General features: G+C 41.7%; 1 protein-coding gene across 1 annotated transcript in view; it reads left to right on the forward strand.

Annotated features, from left to right (window-relative positions):
• LOC110084610 (titin) overlaps window positions 1-22,236 on the forward strand; it is a 299,695-nt gene that overhangs the window by 97,964 nt on the left and 179,495 nt on the right. Inside the window, exons 69-102 of the mRNA XM_078386905.1 lie at window positions 741-1,019; window positions 1,126-1,413; window positions 1,581-1,859; window positions 1,950-2,228; window positions 2,333-2,611; window positions 2,732-3,019; window positions 3,177-3,464; window positions 4,410-4,691; window positions 5,823-6,101; window positions 6,221-6,502; window positions 6,640-6,918; window positions 7,018-7,305; window positions 7,456-7,734; window positions 7,869-8,147; window positions 8,259-8,537; window positions 9,018-9,305; window positions 9,494-9,781; window positions 11,111-11,392; window positions 11,837-12,115; window positions 12,222-12,503; window positions 12,597-12,875; window positions 13,543-13,830; window positions 13,976-14,254; window positions 14,372-14,650; window positions 14,776-15,054; window positions 15,445-15,732; window positions 15,942-16,229; window positions 17,082-17,372; window positions 18,396-18,683; window positions 19,283-19,375; window positions 19,511-19,793; window positions 20,800-20,983; window positions 21,752-21,841; window positions 21,954-22,221. Coding sequence (XP_078243031.1) covers window positions 741-1,019; window positions 1,126-1,413; window positions 1,581-1,859; window positions 1,950-2,228; window positions 2,333-2,611; window positions 2,732-3,019; window positions 3,177-3,464; window positions 4,410-4,691; window positions 5,823-6,101; window positions 6,221-6,502; window positions 6,640-6,918; window positions 7,018-7,305; window positions 7,456-7,734; window positions 7,869-8,147; window positions 8,259-8,537; window positions 9,018-9,305; window positions 9,494-9,781; window positions 11,111-11,392; window positions 11,837-12,115; window positions 12,222-12,503; window positions 12,597-12,875; window positions 13,543-13,830; window positions 13,976-14,254; window positions 14,372-14,650; window positions 14,776-15,054; window positions 15,445-15,732; window positions 15,942-16,229; window positions 17,082-17,372; window positions 18,396-18,683; window positions 19,283-19,375; window positions 19,511-19,793; window positions 20,800-20,983; window positions 21,752-21,841; window positions 21,954-22,221 — 9,123 coding nt within the window. The remainder of the gene's footprint in view (window positions 1-740; window positions 1,020-1,125; window positions 1,414-1,580; window positions 1,860-1,949; window positions 2,229-2,332; window positions 2,612-2,731; window positions 3,020-3,176; window positions 3,465-4,409; window positions 4,692-5,822; window positions 6,102-6,220; window positions 6,503-6,639; window positions 6,919-7,017; window positions 7,306-7,455; window positions 7,735-7,868; window positions 8,148-8,258; window positions 8,538-9,017; window positions 9,306-9,493; window positions 9,782-11,110; window positions 11,393-11,836; window positions 12,116-12,221; window positions 12,504-12,596; window positions 12,876-13,542; window positions 13,831-13,975; window positions 14,255-14,371; window positions 14,651-14,775; window positions 15,055-15,444; window positions 15,733-15,941; window positions 16,230-17,081; window positions 17,373-18,395; window positions 18,684-19,282; window positions 19,376-19,510; window positions 19,794-20,799; window positions 20,984-21,751; window positions 21,842-21,953; window positions 22,222-22,236) is intronic.

Raw genomic sequence — 22,236 nt, forward strand, 5'->3', positions numbered from 1 at the left:
TAGAGGACTCTTCCGTGCCTCAGAGAAATTGAACACAAGGGAAACAAGAGAAAAGAGGGGAAAGCATTGTTGTGGAGTAAAAAAGGAAACAATATGCAGTTGTTTAAGAACCTGAAAAAAGTTGGGTTTTTTGGACTACAATTCCAAGAATCCTGGTGGCTGTAGGGTCTTGGGGAATTGTAGTCCAAATACTACCAAGCCCTGGAATGTTTCAGTTTTACATACAGGCTTACTTGCCGGATGTGGAAATTCAAACGTTGGGCCAGAGGGTTGTTGGAAAGCCAGATGTTTGTTGTTGAAGTGGGCTACTAAAGTCACTGAGGAAAGTCACATAGATTTATTTATTTATTTATTTATTTATTTATTTATTTATTTATTTATTTATTTATTTATTTATTTATTCCATTTATACCCCGCCTACCTCTTTGTAAAAAAAATGATTATGCAGTGATAAATGTAATTAGATATGGCATCTAGACCATTATATCTGTATATATATTATAACTATAAATTGTATTGAAGTGGTGGCATTTTTCATCCTGAATACCTTTAGAGTGCATGCTGAGTATTCGTATTCTGGAACAATACTGCATTCCAGAGCAGGGAAAAGTCATTTGGAGTACAAGATTTAGCAATAATTTTGCTAATGTGCTCTGTGTCTTACCAGAGAAATTCCTCTACGTATGATCACTTATGACAGCAAGTGATTTGCATATGAATATTTCTGTATCTCTTTCCAGAGCCAGCCGTCATTGTTGAGAAGGCAGAGCCGATGAAAGTCACCGTAGGAGATACTTGTACATTAGAATGTAAAGTGGGTGGAACCCCTGAGCTTTCTGTAGGCTGGTTTAAGGATGGAAAAGAACTGACAAGTAGTGAGAAATACAAAATTACCTTCTACAACAATGTGTCTACCCTTAAAATTCTTGATTCGGAAAGTGAAGACAGCGGCTTATATACCTTTGAAGTGCAAAACAATGTGGGCAAAAGTGGCTGTACAGCTTCAGTTGATGTTCTAGGTTAGTTCTGTTCCTTCTCCCCTTAATTCTTTCCCCTTCAGAAATGGTTCTCCTTCGTCACCTTCTTGGGGTCATTCTCTTGCCTTCTTTACTTTCTCTGACACAGATCGGATTATTCCACCTTCTTTCACAAGGAAACTTAAAGAAACACACGGTGTCCTGCATTCTTCCATGGCTCTTGAATGCAAAGTGGCCGGATCTCCACCCATGACGGTGGCTTGGTTTCATAACGGTCATAAAATCACTAGTGGGGAAAAACATCACATCGCTTTTTCAGACAATATTTGCGGTTTACAAATCAATTCCCTGAGTCCATCAGATACAGGAACCTACACATGCAAAGCTGCTAATGTAGCAGGGTCTGCTGAAACAAAGGCCGTTTTGACTGTACAAGGTCAGTATTTCATGACGGACTCACTCTTTGTAGGAATCTTCCATAATTTTACATTCGTCTTTAGTTCTTCCACAATTCTTTGGGTGATGTAATATGAAGGATATGTTCATTTTCATTTCATACTCAATTGCTCCTCCATCTCTGATTTTTTTTTAACACTTGTTCAGAACCACCCTCTTTTGTGAAAGAACCTGAACCAGTGGAGATTTTACCAGGCAGAAGTGTTACATTTTCAGCTGTTGTTAGAGGAACGCCGCCATTAAAGATGAAATGGTTCAGGGGGGTCAACGAACTTGTAGCCGGCGATAAATGCAACATCCGTCTGGAAGATACAGTCACAAAGCTGGAGCTGTTTGCTGTAGAGCCATCCCAGAGTGGAGAGTATAGTTGCGTCGTGACTAATGATGCAGGAAAAGTGTCTTGTACAACCCGTCTTTCTGTAAAAGGTTGGTATGGATTACGATTTCTTGTTCTGGAGTATTCGTATGTTTTGCAGAGCACTGAGACTCAATAATTGGCTTCTTACTACCCTACAGAACCAGCAGTTTTTGTGAAGAAACTAAGCGACCATTGTGTGGAACCAGGCAAATCCATAATTCTAGAGAGCAGATACACTGGTAGCTTGCCAATTTCAGTGATGTGGAAGAAGAATGGTGCGATTTTAAGTCAATCTGAAAAGTGCAGCATCACCACAACAGAGAAGTCATGCATCCTGGAAATTCTTAATAGTACAAAGGATGACCAAGGAGAATACACATGCATGGTGGAAAATGAAGCTGGAGGAGATGTGTGTGAAGCGCTGGTGACCACTTTAGGTCTGTCTTTTGTGTTGCTTTAGCTCTCTTTGTCATTCAGTTCCATAGTCCTGAGGCTCAGGTGTTCTTATTTTAAGGCTGACGATGGCTCTTTGTGCTTGCAGAACCTCCTTCTTTCATCACACATTTGGGACCTCTTGAGGTATCCGTCGGAGACTACACAACCTTGCAATGCCAAGTTTCTGGAACACCAGAAATCACCATCTCTTGGTACAAAGGAGACACCAAATTAAGATCTACTCCTGAGTATAAAATGTATTTCAAAGACAACGTCGCCACACTGATATTTAACAAAGTCGATGTCAGTGACAGTGGTGAATATATTTGCAAAGCCGAAAACAGTGTTGGAACTGCCTCTTCGAAAGCTGTTTTGTCAGTGCAAGGTGATCATTTTATGTTGAGTTGGCCAAGAACTAATATTCACCTCTCTTTTAAAAAGTCTTTCTGTTTTATCCAGAATCTCCACCAAACCTATGTTCATTCCTTGGCTTGGTTTCTTACAGAGAGGAAACGTCCACCTTCGTTTGCAAGGAAATTAAAAGACACAGAGCAAACACTTGGCTTCCCAGTCAAACTTGTTTGCCGCCTAAATGGGTCGGAACCGATCAGTGTCACATGGTATAAAGATGGTGTGCCTTTGAGAGATGACTTTAATGTGCAGACCTCTTATATTGATAATGTGGCAACTCTTCATCTGTTACAAACTGAGATGGGCCATACGGGGCAGTACTCGTGCACAGCTACCAATCCTGTTGGGACAGCAACTTCTAGTGCTAGGCTCCAAGTCACAGGTTTGTTTCCCCGCCCCCAACTCTAGTTCCTTCCATCTGTTGTGTCCAATGTTTTTTCCTAAGCTCTAAAGCTATGAAACTACATCTGGGCATATGTATACTTGGAGAGAGAGGGAGAAATCAATAGGCAAATCTCCTCTTACTTTTTTGTCTTCAGAACCCAGGCAAGCTCCCTTGTTTGATATCACGCCTGAATCCAAGGACGTTCCAGTTGGAGAAAGTGTTGACTTGGAGTGTCATGTCACCGGAGCCCAACCAATACATGTCGCTTGGGCAAAAGATGGCCGAGAGATTCGTACAGGAGGAAACTATGCTATCACATTTGCAGCAAATACGGCCCACTTGAGGATTCTGAGAGTAGGCAAGGGAGACTCTGGACAGTATACCTGCCAAGCTACCAATGATGTCGGAAAAGATTTTTGCTCTGCTCAGCTTAATGTGAAAGGTACTGGAATTTAAAACAGATCTTATTGAAACTTCTTTTTCTTTCATTGTAGCGGGATTTCTTGGGGCTTCTTTTCCCCCAATCCATTCCTTTATTCTAATGAAGTCAAAACTGATCTCTTTCAAATGAAAAAAAAAATCAGAGGAAAGCAATTTGAGTGTTGAAGGTCTAAAATCTTCTCCTCCCTTACTGAGCAATGAAGAAAACCCTACTTTGCCCATTGATTCAACTTTCTGATTTCTGTTTCTTAACTGAACTTCATAGTAATTTTTAGTTGTAAACCTTAGACAACATCTCATTGATTTATGTTTAGCATATGATGTATACTCCGTTGCTCTTGTTAAATTAGTTGCATGAAAAAAAGTATAGTCACAACCTATCAATCAGAAAGTCAACATAGTGCCATAAAGGTGGACCAGCCGTCTCTGCACTTGGCATTTCTGTAAGGGATACAATCTCAATAGACTGTGCCACTCTCTCAATAGACTGAAACTCTGAGAGCATTTTGTGCACCCATCAACTGGGTCCTACTCCAAATCAACGGAATAAAGACGTATGCTTGGAAACTGACAGGTTGCTTCCATCCATCCACCCTGTCATAGGCTCAGCTAATAGGATCCTGTCTCTGTCAGCTGCTTATCTTATAAGGAACTATTCTCCTAGATTGGGTGTAGGCATGTGCCAATTTCTTTCTCAACTCTGCTCCCGCTGACAGAAGCTAGGTGAAGCTTCATGATTCCTTGCCCAAAGCTCTGTGTGTATCAAAGGCCCAATAGGGGCCATCTCTTTGAACCCCTCTGCCTCTGTGTTTCTCTCCTTGCAACTTATTTCTTGTTGAGGTAATTAAATGTACTGTAAGCCTGCTTTTCCCTGTAAGATGCCAATGTCCTCCAGGGTTTTCCTTTGACCACCGTACTGTATACTTCTCTCCTTCTGACTTCTCAGAACCTCCTAAGTTTGTAAAGAAACTGGAAGCAACGAAAATGGTGAAACAGGGTGATTCCTGTCAACTTGAATGTAAGATCAGTGGCTCCCCAGAAATCAAAATTGTGTGGTACAAGAATGACCACGAAATCCATGCCAGCGACAAACACCACATGGCATTCAGTGACTCCACCGCAGCCCTTGTCATCGTGGACGCCAACCCTGAAGACAGTGGAGATTATATTTGTGAAGCGGTCAATTCAGCCGGCACGGCCAGCTGCAGTACGACTGTTATAGTGAAAGGTCAGAAGCCTCCACCTGCCTCTTTTTGCCCCCTTCTTCTCTGCTCTTAAAGGGTTGGGTGATTAAACTAGAATCCTGGAAAGGATTCATCAGCATAAGGGCAAACGACCGAGACTTCTGCAATTAAAGTGGGAATTAAAAAAAAAAAAACCAGCAATGAGTGGGGACAAGAGCACTGTGCAAATAAGATGGTAAAATAATCTTGAAAAGTTGAAGAGCAACGTTATATATATAAGAAGAAAGTGCTTTCTGTGGTCAGGCCTAGTGGTCCTTGCCTCCTATCAGTGACTAGATGTTGTAGGAGCCAAGACGAACGATGTATACCATCCATTTCCTGTACTTTAGTTGCTGGCTAGCATTTAGAGACACTCTACACCTAAAACAGGATATACTTCTTGTGCATTTATTTGGCCAATCCTCAGGAAGCTGACCATAAGAGACAGCAGGTGGATGAATCAAAGAAGTGGGTGATAATGCAAGATATGAAGTTACAGGAGTAGGAGGACCCAGCTTTGTGTTGTTGGTGTCAGGCTCCAAAACCTCTCTGCTGCTTCTCTGTTGCATCCTAGTAACACTTTGAAGTTAGAGATGGTGAGAGATGTGAACAGGAATTATTTGGAAAGGCGGAGCCATAGCAGTGGTTTGTTTTGTTGTGTTTAAGGTTACCGCACTTAACAAGGAGAGGAAGGAAATCGGTGAGAATATCTCCTTGCCATGAGAGAGGGGTGTGGAGGATTGGGCTAGGGAGCATCAGGTCAAGACAGAAGATCTGGGTCTAGCCAAAGGCATGACACTTGTTAAAGGTTATGTGTAGGCACACACCTGTCCTTATTAACTGAGTTTATTAGGAAAATCCAGTGCCACATGTGAAAAGAATTTGGGGAGTGGGGGATGCCAGAGTTTCCAGACAAGGATTTACAGTTCTGGATATGGACATGACTTCCAAATGACCTTCTATATATCCGTTGCTCTTGAAAACGACACTATGCCTTGGGCACCTAACGAGGGATTTACAAGCATACCTTCTGTCTTCTGTTTCTGAACATCTTGCTCTTATTAGCAAGAAAGCTATCCCATGGGTTTGGTTACATGTTCTCATGTTCTTTCTTTCTTTTTTATATGTATATATAGAGCCTCCCGTTTTTAGCAAGAAACCTTCCCCTGTAGACACCCTTAAGGGCTCTGATGTCATCCTCCAGTGTGAAATTGTAGGCACACCGCCATTTGAAGTTGCCTGGTTCAAAGACCGAAAGCAGGTCAGAAGCAGCAAGAAGTTCAAAATTACCACAAAGAACTTCAGTGCCAGCGTCCACATTCTTAACTTGGAAGCGGCAGACACTGGGGAGTATCAGTGCAAAGTTGCCAACGAGGTGGGAAGCGACACTTGCTCCTGTGCTGTGAAGTTCAAAGGTCGGTGTCTGGACCAACAGGCAGTCCTTTTCTTACATTTTCTTCCTCTTTGTCTGCAATTTTCGTTCCCTTTCCTTCCTTCCCTTTTTTTAACCACCCGTGATTCTCTCCTCTACCAGAGCCGCCTCGGTTTGTCAAGAAGTTGAGTGACACTTCCACATACTCTGGGGAACCCACCGCTCTGCGGGCTGTCGTGGAAGGCTCCCAGCCCATATCTGTCCTGTGGCTGAAGGACAAGGGCGAAATAATACGGGAGAGCGAAAACGTCCAAATTTCCTTTTCGGATAACATCGCCACTCTTCAGATTGCCAGCGCTGAGGCCACTAACAGCGGGAAATATATCTGCCAAATCAAAAACGATGCCGGAATGAGAGAATGTGCAGGATATTTGCAAGTCCTAGGTTGGTATTGGCATCCATCGCCACCCCCTTCCAAAGAATCAAGGCCTTGCTGCTTTTAGTTGTGGCCGCGCTGCAATCATCTTCTTCTTAGTCTTGCTTTTGCAACTCAAATCTTCTGGATTCTTTCCCTCCTTCAGAACCTGCTGTGATTTTGGAGAAGCCGGAGCCCATGACAGTTACAGCTGGCAATGCCTTTACTCTGGAGTGTACTGTGGGTGGGACGCCTGAGCTTGTTGCCAAGTGGTTTAAGGACGGCAGAGAACTCGCCAGCAGCCGCAAGCATCAGATCACCTTTTTCAACAAAGTAGCCACCCTGAGGGTGCTCTCGGCCAACATGGACGACAGGGGCTTGTACTCTTTCGAGGTGCAAAACGAAGTGGGGAAAAGCAGCTGCACTTTGTCAGTCAACGTCTCAGGTTAGCTAGGGACCGTACCCCTCAATCACCTTTCTCTTCTCTTTGCGTGTATCGGTCTTCACGTAAAACATGGCTTTCTTGTCGTCTTCTCCTACACAGACCAGATAGTCCCTCCTTCTTTTGTAAGAAGACTGAAAGAAACCTTTGGGGTGCTCGGCTCTTCCGTCGTTTTCGAATGCAAACTCGCCGGTTCACCACCAATGTCAGTGACTTGGTTTTATGGAGGAAATGAGATTTTCAGTGGGGATAAATATGAGACTGCTTTCTCAGATGATGTCTGTGCTTTGAAAGTGAATGCTCTTGATTCATCCGATACTGGGCCCTACACCTGTGCGGCCACAAACGCGGCCGGTTCAGACGAATGCAGTGCCTTTTTGACAGTGCAAGGTCAGTAAACGGTTGCACAAGCCATCCTCGAAAAGCATTCCTTCTAGCTGTCTCTCATGCGAGCTTGCAAATGTGTTTTTAACTACAAATTTCCACTACCTTGAACATCCACTAATGTCGTAAACTTTGTGTGTGTGTGTGCAAATCTAGAGCCTCCCTCTTTTGCAAAGACGCCTGACCCATTGGAAGTGTTGCCTGGAATGAGCGTAACCTTCAGGAGCATTATGAGGGGAACTCCTCCCTTTAAAGTGAGCTGGTTTAAAGGAAGCCGAGAGCTCGTGCCGGGGAAGACATGCAACATCAAGTTGGCAGATACAACGGCAGAGCTGGAATTGTTTGACGTAGGTCCTCTCCAGACTGGGGATTATACGTGCCTTGCTGCGAACAATGCCGGCAGTGCTTCTTGCACCACACATCTTTTTGTAAAAGGTTGGTCCAAATACTACCCTGCTTAGTTATTCTGGCATACTTGTATGTAAGTATACGTGTGCATCCACGTGTATGCACACACATAGCAGTACCTCATTGAGCTTGACCCTTCCCGTCCTCTGACTTTACCTTAGAACCAGCCGTGTTTGTGAAGAAACTCAGCGACTTCAGCGTCGAGCAAGGGAAATCCATTATTCTAGAAAGTACATTCAGTGGAACTCCTCCGCTTGCCGTTACATGGAAGAAAAATGGCATGAACCTTACACAGTCTCCCAAATGTAACATAACAACAACAGAAAAATCAGGCATCCTGGAAATTCTTAGTAGTAACAGAGGAGATGAAGGAGAATACACGTGTGAAGTTGCGAACGATGCTGGGGAGGACACGTGCCACGCTATGGTGTCCATATTAGGTTTGTTCCTCTCTTCTCTTGGTTCAGTCACTTTGTTGATAATCATGCACTGTGGTCAGATTGGCTGCGTCTTGGTTATGAAAACTGAGGAATTGGTTATTTCTCCTTCAGAACCGCCATATTTTGTAAAGCACTTGGAGCGTGTGGAGGTGACGGTGGGAGAGCCTGCGTCTTTACACTGCCAAGTGGCTGGAACTCCAGAGATAAAAGTGTCATGGTACAAAGGAGACACCAAACTAAGGTCTACTCAGGCTTATAAAATGCACTTCAAGAACAACATGGCTTCTCTGACGTTCAGCCAGGTGGACAATACTGACATCGGGGAATACATCTGCAAAGTAGAAAACAGCGTTGGCTTTGCCACGTCCACAGCGGTGCTGACGGCCAAAGGTGATGGTTCCTTTTTCGATTTCGGCTAACTTCTGTATGTTCAGATCGTGGGCTGTGATATTCCAAGAGCACACCCAATATGCACACCCAGGAAGAGTAATGGGGTTGGGCCACAACCCCTGCCCTGGCACACACCCAGACACCCACAGCATGATTCAGTGGGAGGGAGGTCTGTGAGCTCCTCCCCTCCCTACTCAGCTCTTCAAGCCACGCAAGTTGCTCGTATTCTAGGTATGAATCCCATGCATCGGTCAGAGAAGAAAGGTAGGACAGGGTTTTGGAAGCATGCACAGAACTCCTATTTGCTTGAATGCCTGATCCCGGCATACACATATGCATGTGCTGATGTGCTGGGAGCAGGGAAACAAGGCTTCTTTCCTCTTGGGGCTTTGCATATTCATATTACAAGAGTGCTATGCTCAAAATCTCCTTGTCAAGCCTGTGGGACGAATGGTTACATGCTGCAATTTTTCCCTCCAGAACATAAGCTTCCTCCGACATTTACGAGAAAGCTGAAAGATGTACAGGAGACCGTGGGCTCTCCAGTCGCTTTTGATTGCCGTATCGTTGGTTCCGAACCGATTGAAGTGTCTTGGTATAAAGATAAGGTCCTGTTGCATGATGACGATAACATTCAGACAGCCTTCCTAAACAATGTTGCGACTCTTCAGATCCTGCAAACCGACATGGCTCACTGTGGCCAATACACCTGCTCAGCCCACAACGCGCTTGGGACAGCTTCTTCCAGTGCCAAACTGCACCTCACAGGTTTGTCATCTACAGCCTTCAGATCTGTAAACTCAGTCTAAAACTTATCCCACATAGATCCAGTTCTAAAGAAGGTGAACAAATCACAGGGGTATCGTAGCATGAGGACGAGTGCCGTTTGGAAGACAGCATGCGTTATCTTGCTTTCTTTTTCCTTCTCCCTCCGCTCCCATCTTCCTTTTTTGTAGAGCATCTAAAGCCTCCCTTCTTTGATGTGAAGCCTTCACCTCTTGATGTGGCTCTTGGGGAAAGCGCTGCTTTCAAATGCCATGTCACAGGGTCAATGCCGATGAAAATCATCTGGACAAAAGATAACAGAGAAATCCGGCCAGGTGGCAATTACAAGATCACGCTGGTAGAAAACACAGCCACGCTGACTTTTCTTAAAGTCGGCAAAGGTGATGCCGGACTTTATACTTGCTATGCAAGCAACAGCGCCGGGAAGGATTCTTGTGCAGCTCAGCTGAGCTTCAAAGGTAATTTTTATGAAAAGCGCTCTTTATTTCCTTCTCCCTCGTCTGTTTTGTAAAAGAAGCGAAGGGAAAGTGGACACAAGTGGATGGCATCTCTGATGCTGCATGGCAGCTGGCGGAACCCTTCTTGAGTTTTTGACATTGAGTTATTTTCATAAGAAATGCAATACCTTGCTGGGTTTTATATTTACTGCTTATAATGATTTCTAAAATTAGCCGTGTATATTAAATCACAAACCAGTTTGGTATGGGCTGTTCTTTTGATATGTGACGCTCTTGGAGTACCCTCTTTTGACTCGAAAGCTTTGGTGGTTGATTTTTTTTTTTCACAGAAGGGTGATTGAACTGTAAAAATCTATGATCCTGAATTTAAAAAAAAAAAGAATTTGACATTTGGGGGCTCTCATAAAAGGAAATTATAATCACCCTTGTAATGGGCTTAGAATGATAAACATCTATAATTTTCATACGTGCTGCAGAGAAATAGAGGGGAGGTGTATGTGAAATGTTACTTCAGACTAAAATCGTCCTTTCAATTATATGGATCTAATCCCCCTTCTAAAGAGGTCGAAAGGAAGACATGTTCAGCTGCTTCTGCTGCATTCAGCCAATGAACAATATTCCCTTTTATATGCTAGGGCCTATAGCTAGGTGCCTGGGGTAGAGAAAGAAAGTCTTCAGTGCTGCGCTGGGGGGGGGGGGGGGGAACGGGACACGACAGCTGCTTTTTTTATCCCAGGAAAAAGAATTAGGGGCAAGAAGCGAGTAGAAGGATAAATGCTGCTGGAATGGTGTACAGAAGCAACCACTTCCATTAATAGCTTCTCCTTCTTTTCCTGCAAGTTTTAGGAAAATGGGCAGGGGAGGTCAAGGTATAGGGTACCAGAGGCCTGAGCAAGTAGATCAGGGGAGATGACATTTTATTTTAAAGGTTCTGGTTCAGTTACGTCTTCATGTGGTCAGTGAATCAAGCACTTCTTGTAAGACTGTTGATCGCAACGAATAGCATATTGCCTCTCTGTTTCCCTACATGCTTTCCTTTCCTCTTATATGGCTTTGAAATAGACTCCAGTAGTGCCACAGATGGCTGTGGAATATTATGCGCACAGTGCCTCTTCCAAGTACTACTGTGGCAGACGTAGTCTAAATTATTATTGAGTGCTCCACAGGATGATTTGTGAGGGATCCTGTGGTCTCTAAAACGGCAGTAATCTCTTGTCACTATGCTTTGACAGCTGATACGGGTGACTCAGAAGCCCGAGACTGTGGAAACTTAACACAAGTAGATGTCATTATGAATACATGTGTCTTCTCTCCCCCCCCCCCCAATAGAGCCACCAAGGTTTATTAAGAAATTAGAACCCTCCAGAGTGGTGAAAGAACATGACTCAGCAAGATACGAATGCAAGATAGGAGGCTCTCCAGAAATTAACATTGCGTGGTACAAGGGCGAAACTCAGATTCATCCCAGTAGCAAATACAGCATGTCGTTTGTGGATTCTGTGGCGGTGATTGAAATGCACAACCTGAGTGTGGAAGACAGCGGAGACTACACTTGTGAAGCCCAGAATGCTGCCGGTAGTGCCAGCAGCAGTACGTCCTTGAAAGTGAAAGGTCAGAACCTGCTCCTTCCTCGTTTTCTCCAATCTTCTTGGTCGAAAAGATTTCTTGAGTTCATTGTCATGTTTCATGGGAACATGACAATTCTGGTTTCGTTTGAAGTTTAGAAGCAGGCCAGTTGTTCTGCCTGGGTAAATATCTGTGATATCCAATCTCATTCCAGTTTAGGAACATAGACAACTACCTTATAGTTCTTCCTAGAACTATCTGGAGATCCATAGTAGTACCTGATGGTCATATAAGAACAAGCCAGGTCCAACCCTGCTTGATCTCTGAAATCAGATAAGATAAGGGTATGTTCAGACTGGCATGATGTTATTACAGTGGTTCAGACCGATGTTATTACAGTTACATTCTTGACGGCTCTCCTCCCTGCCACCTGTCTTTCTAAGGCTGATCCTTCACATTTATCGGAAATTCAAACTTCTTCTTTTATAGCTCCACCAGTTTTCCACAAGAAACCCCGGCCAGTAGAAATTCTGCGAGGTTCTGATGTTCACTTGGAATGTGAGCTCCGAGGCACTGCCCCCTTCCAAGTTTCGTGGTACAAGGACAAAAGGGAGATCAGAAGTAGCAAGAAGTACAAAATTTTGGCTGAAAATTACTTGGCTAGTCTTCACATTCTCAATGTTGACGCTGCTGACATCGGTGAATATCACTGTAAGGCAGTCAATGACGTGGGAAGTGATACTTGCCTTGGCTCTGTGACACTGAAAGGTTTGTAAAATACTAACATATCATCTGCATACAACCACACACCAATTCTTTATCTTCATCTTTCCTCTCTTATCCGTCACTTATATATTTTCATTCTTCCAATCAGTACCACCTAAGTTTGTGAAGAAACTCCATGATGTCACTGCCGTAGTTGGAGAGCCAGCTGAGCTGCAAGCTACAGTAGAAGGCTCTGAGCCTATTTCTGTGGTTTGGCTGAAAGATAAAGGCGAAATTATCCGAGAAAGTGACAATGTCTGGATGTCGTATTCAGATAAAGTCGCTGTCCTTCAAGTTGTAAATACGGAGCCAACCAACACTGGGAAATACACCTGCCAGATTAAGAACGATGCTGGAAGTCAAGAATGTTTCGCAACTTTGTCTGTTCTAGGTTGGTATCGGGGGAAAAATACCAAAGACTAATATTTTCATATATTCTGTTGTCTTCTTCACAAATGTGGTTGTGGTTTGCATATCATTCCAGAACCAGCATCTATTGTAGAGAAGCCAGGACCAATGACAGTTACAGCTGGAGATTCCTGTACCTTAGAATGTACCGTAGCTGGGACGCCAGAACTCTCTGCTCGGTGGTTCAAGGATGGACACGAGCTTTCTTCAGACCACAAATACAAAATCACTTTCTTCAACAAAGTGGCTGGACTTAAGATTCTCAATACAGGACTAGAGGATAGTGGAGAGTATACATTTGAAGTGAAAAACAATGTAGGCCAAAGCAGTTGTGCAGCATCAGTTCATGTTTCAGGTTAGTTGGTCAAGTTGAGGCCGTACATTCAATTCTGCCTTCCCTTTCTTTGCTTGCATGTTTGGACCCATCTTGAATGGCTGTACCATGGGAACATCTTGCTTGGGTGTGATATCAGAAACCCACGTACCGTATCATTGCAGACAGTTTAGAAAATATATTAATCGAGATATATCTCACAGTGGATCGGTGTTATAGATGATCAAAATACCAAATGCAGGGGAGGGGTATTGGGAGACAGGTATCTAGTTGTCTTGTGTGCTCCCAGAGGCATCTGGTGGGGCCACTGTGAGATACAGGAAGCTGGACAAGGTGTACCCTTGGCCTGATCCAGCAGGGCTCTTCTTAGGTTCTTAAGTTCTTATGAATCTTTGTACGTATGCTTTCCTGTGAGTTGCAATGCTGCAGTAGAATACAGAATGTGATTGGGAGGAACACTTCAATACCCATCACAAAGAAAGAAAGAAAGAAAGAAAGAAAGAAAGAAAGAAAGAAAGAAAGAAAGAAAGAAAGAAAGAAAGAAAGAAAGAAAGAAAGAAAGAAAGAAAGAAAGAAAGAAAGAAAGACATTGAACACTGAACATTGAAAAAAATGATACAAAAGCACTGAACACTGAATTTAACCTGTTAATTTAATACCATTTTAATCTTTACATTGTTCTTGACAGACCGCATTATACCCCCTTCCTTCACGAAAAAGCTGAAAGAAACGCATGGCCTCTTGGGTTCATCTGCTGTTCTTGAGTGCAAGGTCATTGGCTCACCTCCTATCTCTGTTTCTTGGTTCCGTGATGGTTATGAGATCACAAGTGGAGACAAATACCAGGCAACCCTCACAGAAAACACTTGTTCTTTAACCGTGAACACTCTTGAGGAGTCCGATATTGGAAACTATACTTGCATAGCGACAAATGTAGCTGGATCTGATGAATGTGATGCATATTTCATAGTAAGAGGTAAACACGACAACTTGACACAATATAAATATAAACGCAACAGAAACCCAAGTTCATCATACTCTCTTCCTTTCTTTTGTAAATCAGACTGTTTTCCTTGCGGACAATATACTTCTTTAACAAACATATTTTTATGTACATCTAGAACCCCCCTCTTTTGTGAAGAAACCGGAATCTTTGCAAGTTTTATCAGGGGCAAATATAACATTCACCAGTCTCCTGAAAGGAACCCGCCCACTTGAAGTGAAATGGTTTAGGGGTAGTGAAGAACTAGTCCCAGGACACAGATGTAACATCTCTCTCGAAGAATTTGTTGCCGAACTGGAGTTGTTTGATGTCCATCCAGTCCAGAGTGGAGACTACACCTGCATTGTTACTAACGAAGCTGGCAAAATCTCTTGCACGGCTCACCTCTTTGTCAAAGGTTTGTTATTCCATGGGGGCTTTGGGTTTTTTTTTCTACACTTAAAGTGGAATGTCCCTCCAAATCTTAGAACAAGCATCTCAGGTTTTTTTTTCTTGCTGCTCTTCTCTCTGATAGAGCCAGCCAAATTTGTGAAGAAATTGAATGACCTCAGCATTGACAGGGGAAAGCAAATTATCCTGGAATGCACCTTTACGGGTACCCCTCCGATTGCTGTCTCCTGGAAGAAAAATGGTGTAAAGATTGCACAGTCAGAGAAATTCCATATTACCACTACAGAAACATCTGCCATACTAGAAATTTCAAGCAGCAAATTGGATGATGGTGGCCTCTATTCTTGTCACATAGAAAATGATTCAGGACAAGATAATTCCCAAGCTACTGTCTCAATCTTAGGTTCGTAGTTTACTAAAGATGTTTTTGTTTTTTAACTTGTAAGTACTGGGGTTTTTTTTTTTTTTTTGAAGTTTGTATAAAGAGCGTATTCATGTTCTAATCAAGTATATATATTTATTCTTCAGAACCACCTTACTTTGTCAAAAATTTGGAACCTGTTCAGGTGACTATTGGAGATTCTGCATCATTGCAATGCCAGATTGCTGGAACGCCAGAAATCATTGTATCGTGGTACAAAGGAGACACCAAACTAAGAGCAACTGATACCACTAAAATGCACTTTAAGAACCACGTGGCCACACTAGTATTCAACCAAGTGGACAGTCACGATAGTGGGGAGTATATCTGCAAAGCAGAAAACAGGGTTGGGGAAGCTGCTTCTTCAGCGCTGCTATCTGTTCAAGGTGAATCCTAGAAGATATTATTTATTGCTCTCCATGTAACTGACTACAGCTTCTCACTCTTTATCACTGTTTCTGCTGTTGCAAATAATGAATGATATAATATTAATTAAACTTTAAATCCTCTCTACTATATCATTCACTATTTGTCTGACGGAAGATTGCAGAAGATAATGGCTACAGTTTAGCTATAAGTGAAAAAAGATGGTAGAATCTAACTCAATTTTAAAAGGATTTTGTACGTCAGCCAAATTGGTAATATTCAGTGTGACAAACCTACATGTTTCTGTTTTGAATCTTATTTAATAATCTTATGAGGTACACATAGTATATAACAACACCTGAATCATTCGGTCAATAACCCTTCAATGTATAATATCTGTTTCTTTGCAGAACGTAAACTTCCTCCTTCATTTTCACGACAATTGAGAGATATTCATGAAACTGTTGGCTTACCGGTTACATTTGATTGTGGCATTACTGGTTCTGAACCTATTGAAGTAACGTGGTTTAAAGATGGTGCACAAATAAGAGATGGGTATAATGTGCAAACATCGTACTTAAATAATGTAGCAACTTTACAGATTTCTCAAACTGACATGAGTCTTGCTGGTCAATACACTTGCACAGCTTCCAATGCTATTGGAACAGCTTCCTCTAGGGCCAGACTCATCCTTACAGGTTTGTCACATACTCTTATCTATTTCTTCTTTTGTCTTGTCAGCTTATATTTTTATGACATGTCTCTAGATATGTTCCTCTCCTAAAAGCACTTAATGAATGTGTGTAGACTTAAGCTTTATCCTACGTGTTTGACATATTGCTTATTGAACCATATAGCTCTCAATGCAAAAACTGATACATTATTTTCTGCTTCTTCCACATTTTAGAAGGGAAAGCTCCTCCATTCTTTGATATCCCCATTGCCTCTGTCGATGCTGTCGCTGGTGACAGTGCTGATTTTGAATGCCATATTTCTGGAACACGGCCTATTAAGGTGACATGGTCAAAGGATAATCGAGAATTACGAACTGGAGGAAACTACCAGATCAGTTATGTGGAAAATATAGCTCACTTAACAATCTTGAAAGTTGGAAAAGGAGACTCTGGAAAATATTCATGTCACGCTAGCAATGAAGTTGGAAAGGAATCTTGCACAGCTCAACTTAACATTAAAGGTACTAGGCGTTCAATGGTTAGATTCCATGATGGCGAAAGAACCATATTTTGACTTCTGTCTGAAGAACGGCAAGTGTTCTCATTTTCCATCCACTCTTCTTGTATCTCCTAAGAAGGCAGGCACCCACGAGGGTCAGGAATCTCTGATAATCATATGCAATGAGTACCCAGCTTGCTGGGGGGGGGGCAGTGTGTAGCCTGCATAATTAATTTGTAAACCGCCCAGAGAGTGCTTGAAGCACTATGGGGCGGTATATAAGCAGCACGCTTTGCTTTTACTACGATGCTGAGAGTGGCAGAAATCAGAGATCCATCTTAGCTGTGTGCCTTCCGCTATTCCTGGGAGCAGTTTGGAAGCAAGAGATAACTTATATGTGTTGCATTAGAAAAAGGGATGTATCCATTTTGGGAAAATATGTGTGCAGAAATCTAAGGATATATGAGAACAGATACAGGAAATACAGGAAAATAGAAGAACATTGGTCAGAGAGTGACAAACATATATAAATATTCCTGAATCCATCTTTCTGTGAAATTTTGCTACAACTGTAACTTCTCATTTTTTTAATATAAAGCTCTTCAATGGTTTGTTTCAAATTATAAGAGTCAATGTTTAAAATAAGCATTATAAAAGAGAATGCCACATATTCAAAGCATAGAATAAGGTGCCCTGGCATTTCCCCCCACAGTACATAAAGTTGTAAGCAATGTAGTTTGCTTGGAGAAGCCAACGGTTAGACAGAGAGGGATTTGAAGGTATTTTTTGAAGATGGGAAAAAACACCAAATCCTTGGAGTGTCCATTTAAAGTTTCTCTTCCAACCTTGGGATTATTATCTTCTGTCCTGACAGAACGGCAGATTCCACCCACTTTTACCAAGAAGTTGTCTGAAACTGTAGAAGAAACAGAGGGGAACACCTTTAAACTCGAGGGCCGTGTTTCTGGTTCCCAGCCTATGACTGTATCCTGGTTCAAGAACAACCGGGAGATTTATGCAAGCCAGAATTGTGAACTGTCATTCCAAAACAACGTAACTCTTCTGCACATTAAACATGCAGGACAGGCTGATGCAGGCTTGTATACCTGCAAAGTGTCCAATGAAGCTGGGAGTGTATTGTGCACTTCATCTGTTGTTATTAAAGGTTAGTTCGTTGCACAGTTGTTTCATAATGTTCGCTTTTCTTTAGCAGTTCATCAGCTGTCCTTATCTTCCAATATGGCTAATTCAGTCAAAATACTTACTAATTTTAATGACCTCCCTGTTCCCCATCTAATGCTTTGTAGTCATTGAACTGGTGGAAGTCATAGTACTCATAGGATAAGAGATAATTCAGTGTAAGCAATGCATGATTTCAGATTTCTGTTACTAAATTACGCCATCATCTGACATCTTTCAGAGTGCAATTTTACTCAAGTTTGAAGAACCATGTACCCCCCCCCCCAAAAAAATAGCTTCCAAGTGTTTTTCTTGCAGTTGTAAACTTTGGGCAGTGGGGAACGGTACTTTCTTCATTTGTTATTAAACATCCATTGTTGTTTGTGTGCCACACTTGAATTTCTTTTCATTATCCTTAGCCTACTACATAATAATTACAGCCATGAACCAAAAATTTTTTTTGAAAAAAGAAATTACAACTAAATTTATCAAGTACTATTTTAAATGTTAGGAAGTGTTTTGCAACCCCTCGGTACTTGCCTATGAACGTTGATGGATGCTTGTTGGCTGTGACTATCTTTGTGTAGATTGCATGATTTTTCTTAATATGGAACTGCCATCCGTGTAAAAAAAAGTTAAAAGATGTTTGAATGACTCACATCTTAATGATACTGCTTTTAAGTTTGTCTGGCATAAGATCTTACAGTGCAGTCCTGAATGACTGATATTTTTCAAAGCTATTTCTTTTTCTTTCCCTCTCTTTGTACTAAAAATAACAGCTTAATCTCTTGTTTTAAAAAAGAGTACATTTTATATCTTGCTTCTGATAAAGTGGACTACAGAGGTCTCTTTTTTACTTTTTCCGTATAAACAATGCATTGAGAGAAATGGCATGCCATCATCATGACATTTTCTCACCTCATTTGTATCTTTGGCTAAAGACAAATACTTGCCTAATTTCTTTACTTTTCTTGCTTTCTTTCATTTTTTGGGGGAATGATACGTTTAGAACCCAAAAAGCCACCAGTCTTTGATCAGCCTCTCAAGCCGGTGACGATAGACGAAGGCAAGATCTTACAGCTCAGTTGCCATGTTCAGGGATCACAGCCCATTAGAATCCAGTGGCTAAAAGCTGGGAGAGAAGTGAGATCCTCTGATAAATGCAGTTTGAGCTTTGCTAATGGAACGGCTCTTTTAGAAGTCCAGGCAGTGAGTAAAATGGATTCTGGAGAATATGTGTGCAAAGCTTCAAATGTGGCTGGAACAGACTCCTGCAAATCCAAAGTGACAATCAAAGGTACCGTGAAACTAAATATGGAATGGCCACTGGAAATGGGTCTATTTAGCATGTCCCTATTAAGATAGCTAGTAGACTTCATACACATGTTAATATTATAGAAGTTTATTTTTGTTGGGCAGGTTGCTACAAAAAGTGCTCTGACTCATTTATTTATTTATTTGTTTGTTTGTTTGTTTGTTTGTTTGTTTATACCCCACCTATCTGGTCAATACGACCACTCTAGGCGGCTTATGTATCTATATGTTCCATGCCATGATATTGTGAGCCATACTAGCAAGACGCATTTGCTGCACTGCCTTAAACGCCGTTTGTCTTGAGTCAGAGCTAGTTCTCATTGGCAGATGTATGTTACCTAATATTAAGAGCAATGCATCACTTACCGTGGTATATAAAATGAATCCAGCATCTAAACTGGATATTTGCTGCAGTTTGGATCAATAATAATTCATTTATTTATATATGTGCATTGTGAATGTTAGTTACACACTTACAAATGGATTCTTTGAGCATTCTGGAATTAAGAGAGCTACTTGTTATTTAATTTAAGCATGACAATTTACTGCCCCACAATTTCATTTCTTTGATTTGATTTGCAGAAAAACCAGCAGCTGCCCCAGCGGCTAAGAAAGCACCAACAGATGGAAAGCTTTATTTTGTCTCTGAGCCTCAAAGTATCACAGTCATTGAAAGTAAGTCCTGCTTAAAAAAAAAAAAAAAAAACCAAAAAAACCAACATTGGATTTCATATGCGTTGTATTTGGCTACGTACGTTGCCTTCAATCTGTGACCGATATCTTTTTCACTGTTTTTTTTTCCTCAACCAGAGAGTGTTGCAACATTTATTGCTAAAGTTGGTGGTGATCCCATCCCAAATGTGAAATGGATGAAAGGAAAATGGAGGCAACTGAACCAAGGTGGCCGCATTATCATTCAGCAAAAAGGAGATGAAGCCAAGCTGGAAATCAAGGATGCAACAAAAACTGATTCTGGGCAGTACAGATGTGTGGCTTTCAACAAACATGGCGAAATTGAAAGCAGTGCAAACTTACAGGTTGAGGAAAGGAAACAAGAAGTAGTTGAAGGTGATCTCAGAGCAAAACTAAAGAAGTAAGTGTTGAAATCTTGCTAGGGTTTAATCTGCAGCTTACTGGAAAAGTTCGTAACCAAACCACAACTTTATATCTCAGGCTGCAATGCCAAGAGCAAGTCATAGTATTTTCCTTTGAACCTAGTCTGACATCTTTCTAAATAAGGATACTTAGGGTTGTGATGTTTCTTCTTCCTGTCCATAATTGACCATGGCATCCAGACATTATTCGGACAGGGAAAGGACACATCTGTGCTCTGCATCTTTCTTAGTATGAGATGCCAAAAGATTATTATGTCAATTTTCATGGGATTGTAAAATCACCGTGTCTCTAATATTGAGGACAACGTGTATTGATTTAGAATAACTCAGCATCATATATGTAAGATTTGATGGGGTGCTTCAAAATATGTGATCTTAAGTGCCATAAATCCAGCATATCATCAAATAGAAACCCATACCTGCTCAACTCAGTTGAATGCTAAATGGACATAGGATTGCAGCTCAGTACTTGCTTTTAAAGTTACGGATGGCATTTCAGGAACTAAAGCTGCAATCCCGTACACCCTTATTTGAGAGGAAGATCCATTCACTTAGTGGAAGGGATGATGAGGACATCCTAGTGATTCTTCCTTCCCCCACAGCCTCCTGTGAAGCTAAGCGGGTATCTTTCAAGGCCACATGACACAAGATCATGCAAGGGGCTGCACAGGGAAGAGTGAAACATTGCCAGTTGGTTCTTCACTGCCTTCCTCCCTGTGGATAGACAAAGCCAGATCTCAGTATTTTCCATAAACAGAAGGAACCTTTCCCTACAGCTGGATCCAACCCTACAGCACTCACTTCTGCATACATGTGCAGAATCTGCAGTGCAGGAATGCTTTTGATTCCTCTTGTTCGTAAGAATGAGGATTCCTAGAATCTTGTCTGCAACTGATAACATTAAACCATTCCACACAGGTTATTTTTTTAAAAAGGAAACATTGATCCCTAGTTGCTTAACAAATAATTTGGGTGTTTTTATAGGACTCCGACAAAAAAGAAGGAAGATGAGGAAGAAAAAGCTATTGATATTATGGAACTACTAAAAAATGTAGATCCTAAAGAATATGAGAAATATGCCCGTATGTATGGGATTACAGATTTCCGAGGTCTTCTCCAAGCCTTTGAGTTGCTGAAACAAAGCCAGGAAGAAGAAACTCATAGACTGGTAACTTTATCAATATCTGCATTTTTTTTCAAATTGCTTTTTGAAACATACTGTGTTTCACACTGGCCATTAAAAGTGTGACCAGCGTCTCAAAAGCATGATTACTATTTGTAAAACATTTTTATTCTCCCTTTTGCACCGCTGTCTCTGGCTCACTGGAATGTCATGCCTGTGTGGGCATAGTTTCTTCTGAGTCTATAACAATCACTCTTCTGGTCTAGAAATCCACCCTCTGTCGTGGAAGTTACCTTTCATCCTTTGCAAAAGTCAAAAAGGAAGCAGGGGGGTCTTAAGGCTTCCCCTGCCTCCTGAGTCTTTTAAACATTGTTTTTTCAAATCATAGCCCCACAAAAGGTGAATAACATGAGCTGAAATTTTGACCCAGTTTTCTTTGGCCTATTAAGCAATTGCAATCTCTGGTCCTTCCCCAACCCAGTCCTGCTAAGAACTCCTCAATGTTCTGCCTCCAAAAGACAAGAATCATAGGTCCTCAAATGAAATGCATATATATTTAAAGTCATTTCAGTGGAGCAGGGCAAGAAATTAAGTAATCTGAAAACCTTTGATAGCTTTGACTGGGCCACGTCTGTCGTCTTTGGATGACCTTTAGTGTTCCAGGAAGACCAGAGCTGAATTTTCCTAGATCAAGCAAGCGAAGTTAGCTATGCCATGAATAACTGGTTCTGTTTCATAAGGTTTTTGCCAAAAGGAATAGGTAAAAGGATGAAAACCCTGGTTTGTCCTCATTTGTGGTATTTTTTTCAACAGGAGATTGAAGTAAGAGAGAGATCTCGAAAGGAAGAGCAAGAATTTGATGAGCTTGTATCATTCATTCAGCAAAGACTGACGCAGACAGAGGTAAGGAGTGCCATCTATAACTACCATTAGAGCTGCATCTTTTCATTGTGATGACATTGCACAGGGTGTGCTTTGAAACAAAGATGTAAACCTCACCAAAAATGTTTTTCAGCCCATCACACTGATTAGAGATATAGAAGATAAGACCGTATTAACGGACGAAGATGCCGTCTTTGAATGTGAGATTAAAATAAACTATCCAGAAATTAAACTGTCCTGGTACAGAGGCACGGAAAAGCTAGATTCTAACAACAAGTATGAAATAAAAATTGAAGGTGACCGACACATACTTAGAATCAGAAATTGTCAGCTTGGAGACCAGGGAAATTACAGAGTCGTCTGCGGGCCACACATTGCAAGCGCGAAGCTCACTGTGATCGGTAAGTGCAATGTTT

The sequence above is a fragment of the Pogona vitticeps genome, chromosome 1 (genome assembly GCF_051106095.1).
Source record: "Pogona vitticeps strain Pit_001003342236 chromosome 1, PviZW2.1, whole genome shotgun sequence".
NCBI lineage: Eukaryota > Metazoa > Chordata > Lepidosauria > Squamata > Agamidae > Pogona > Pogona vitticeps.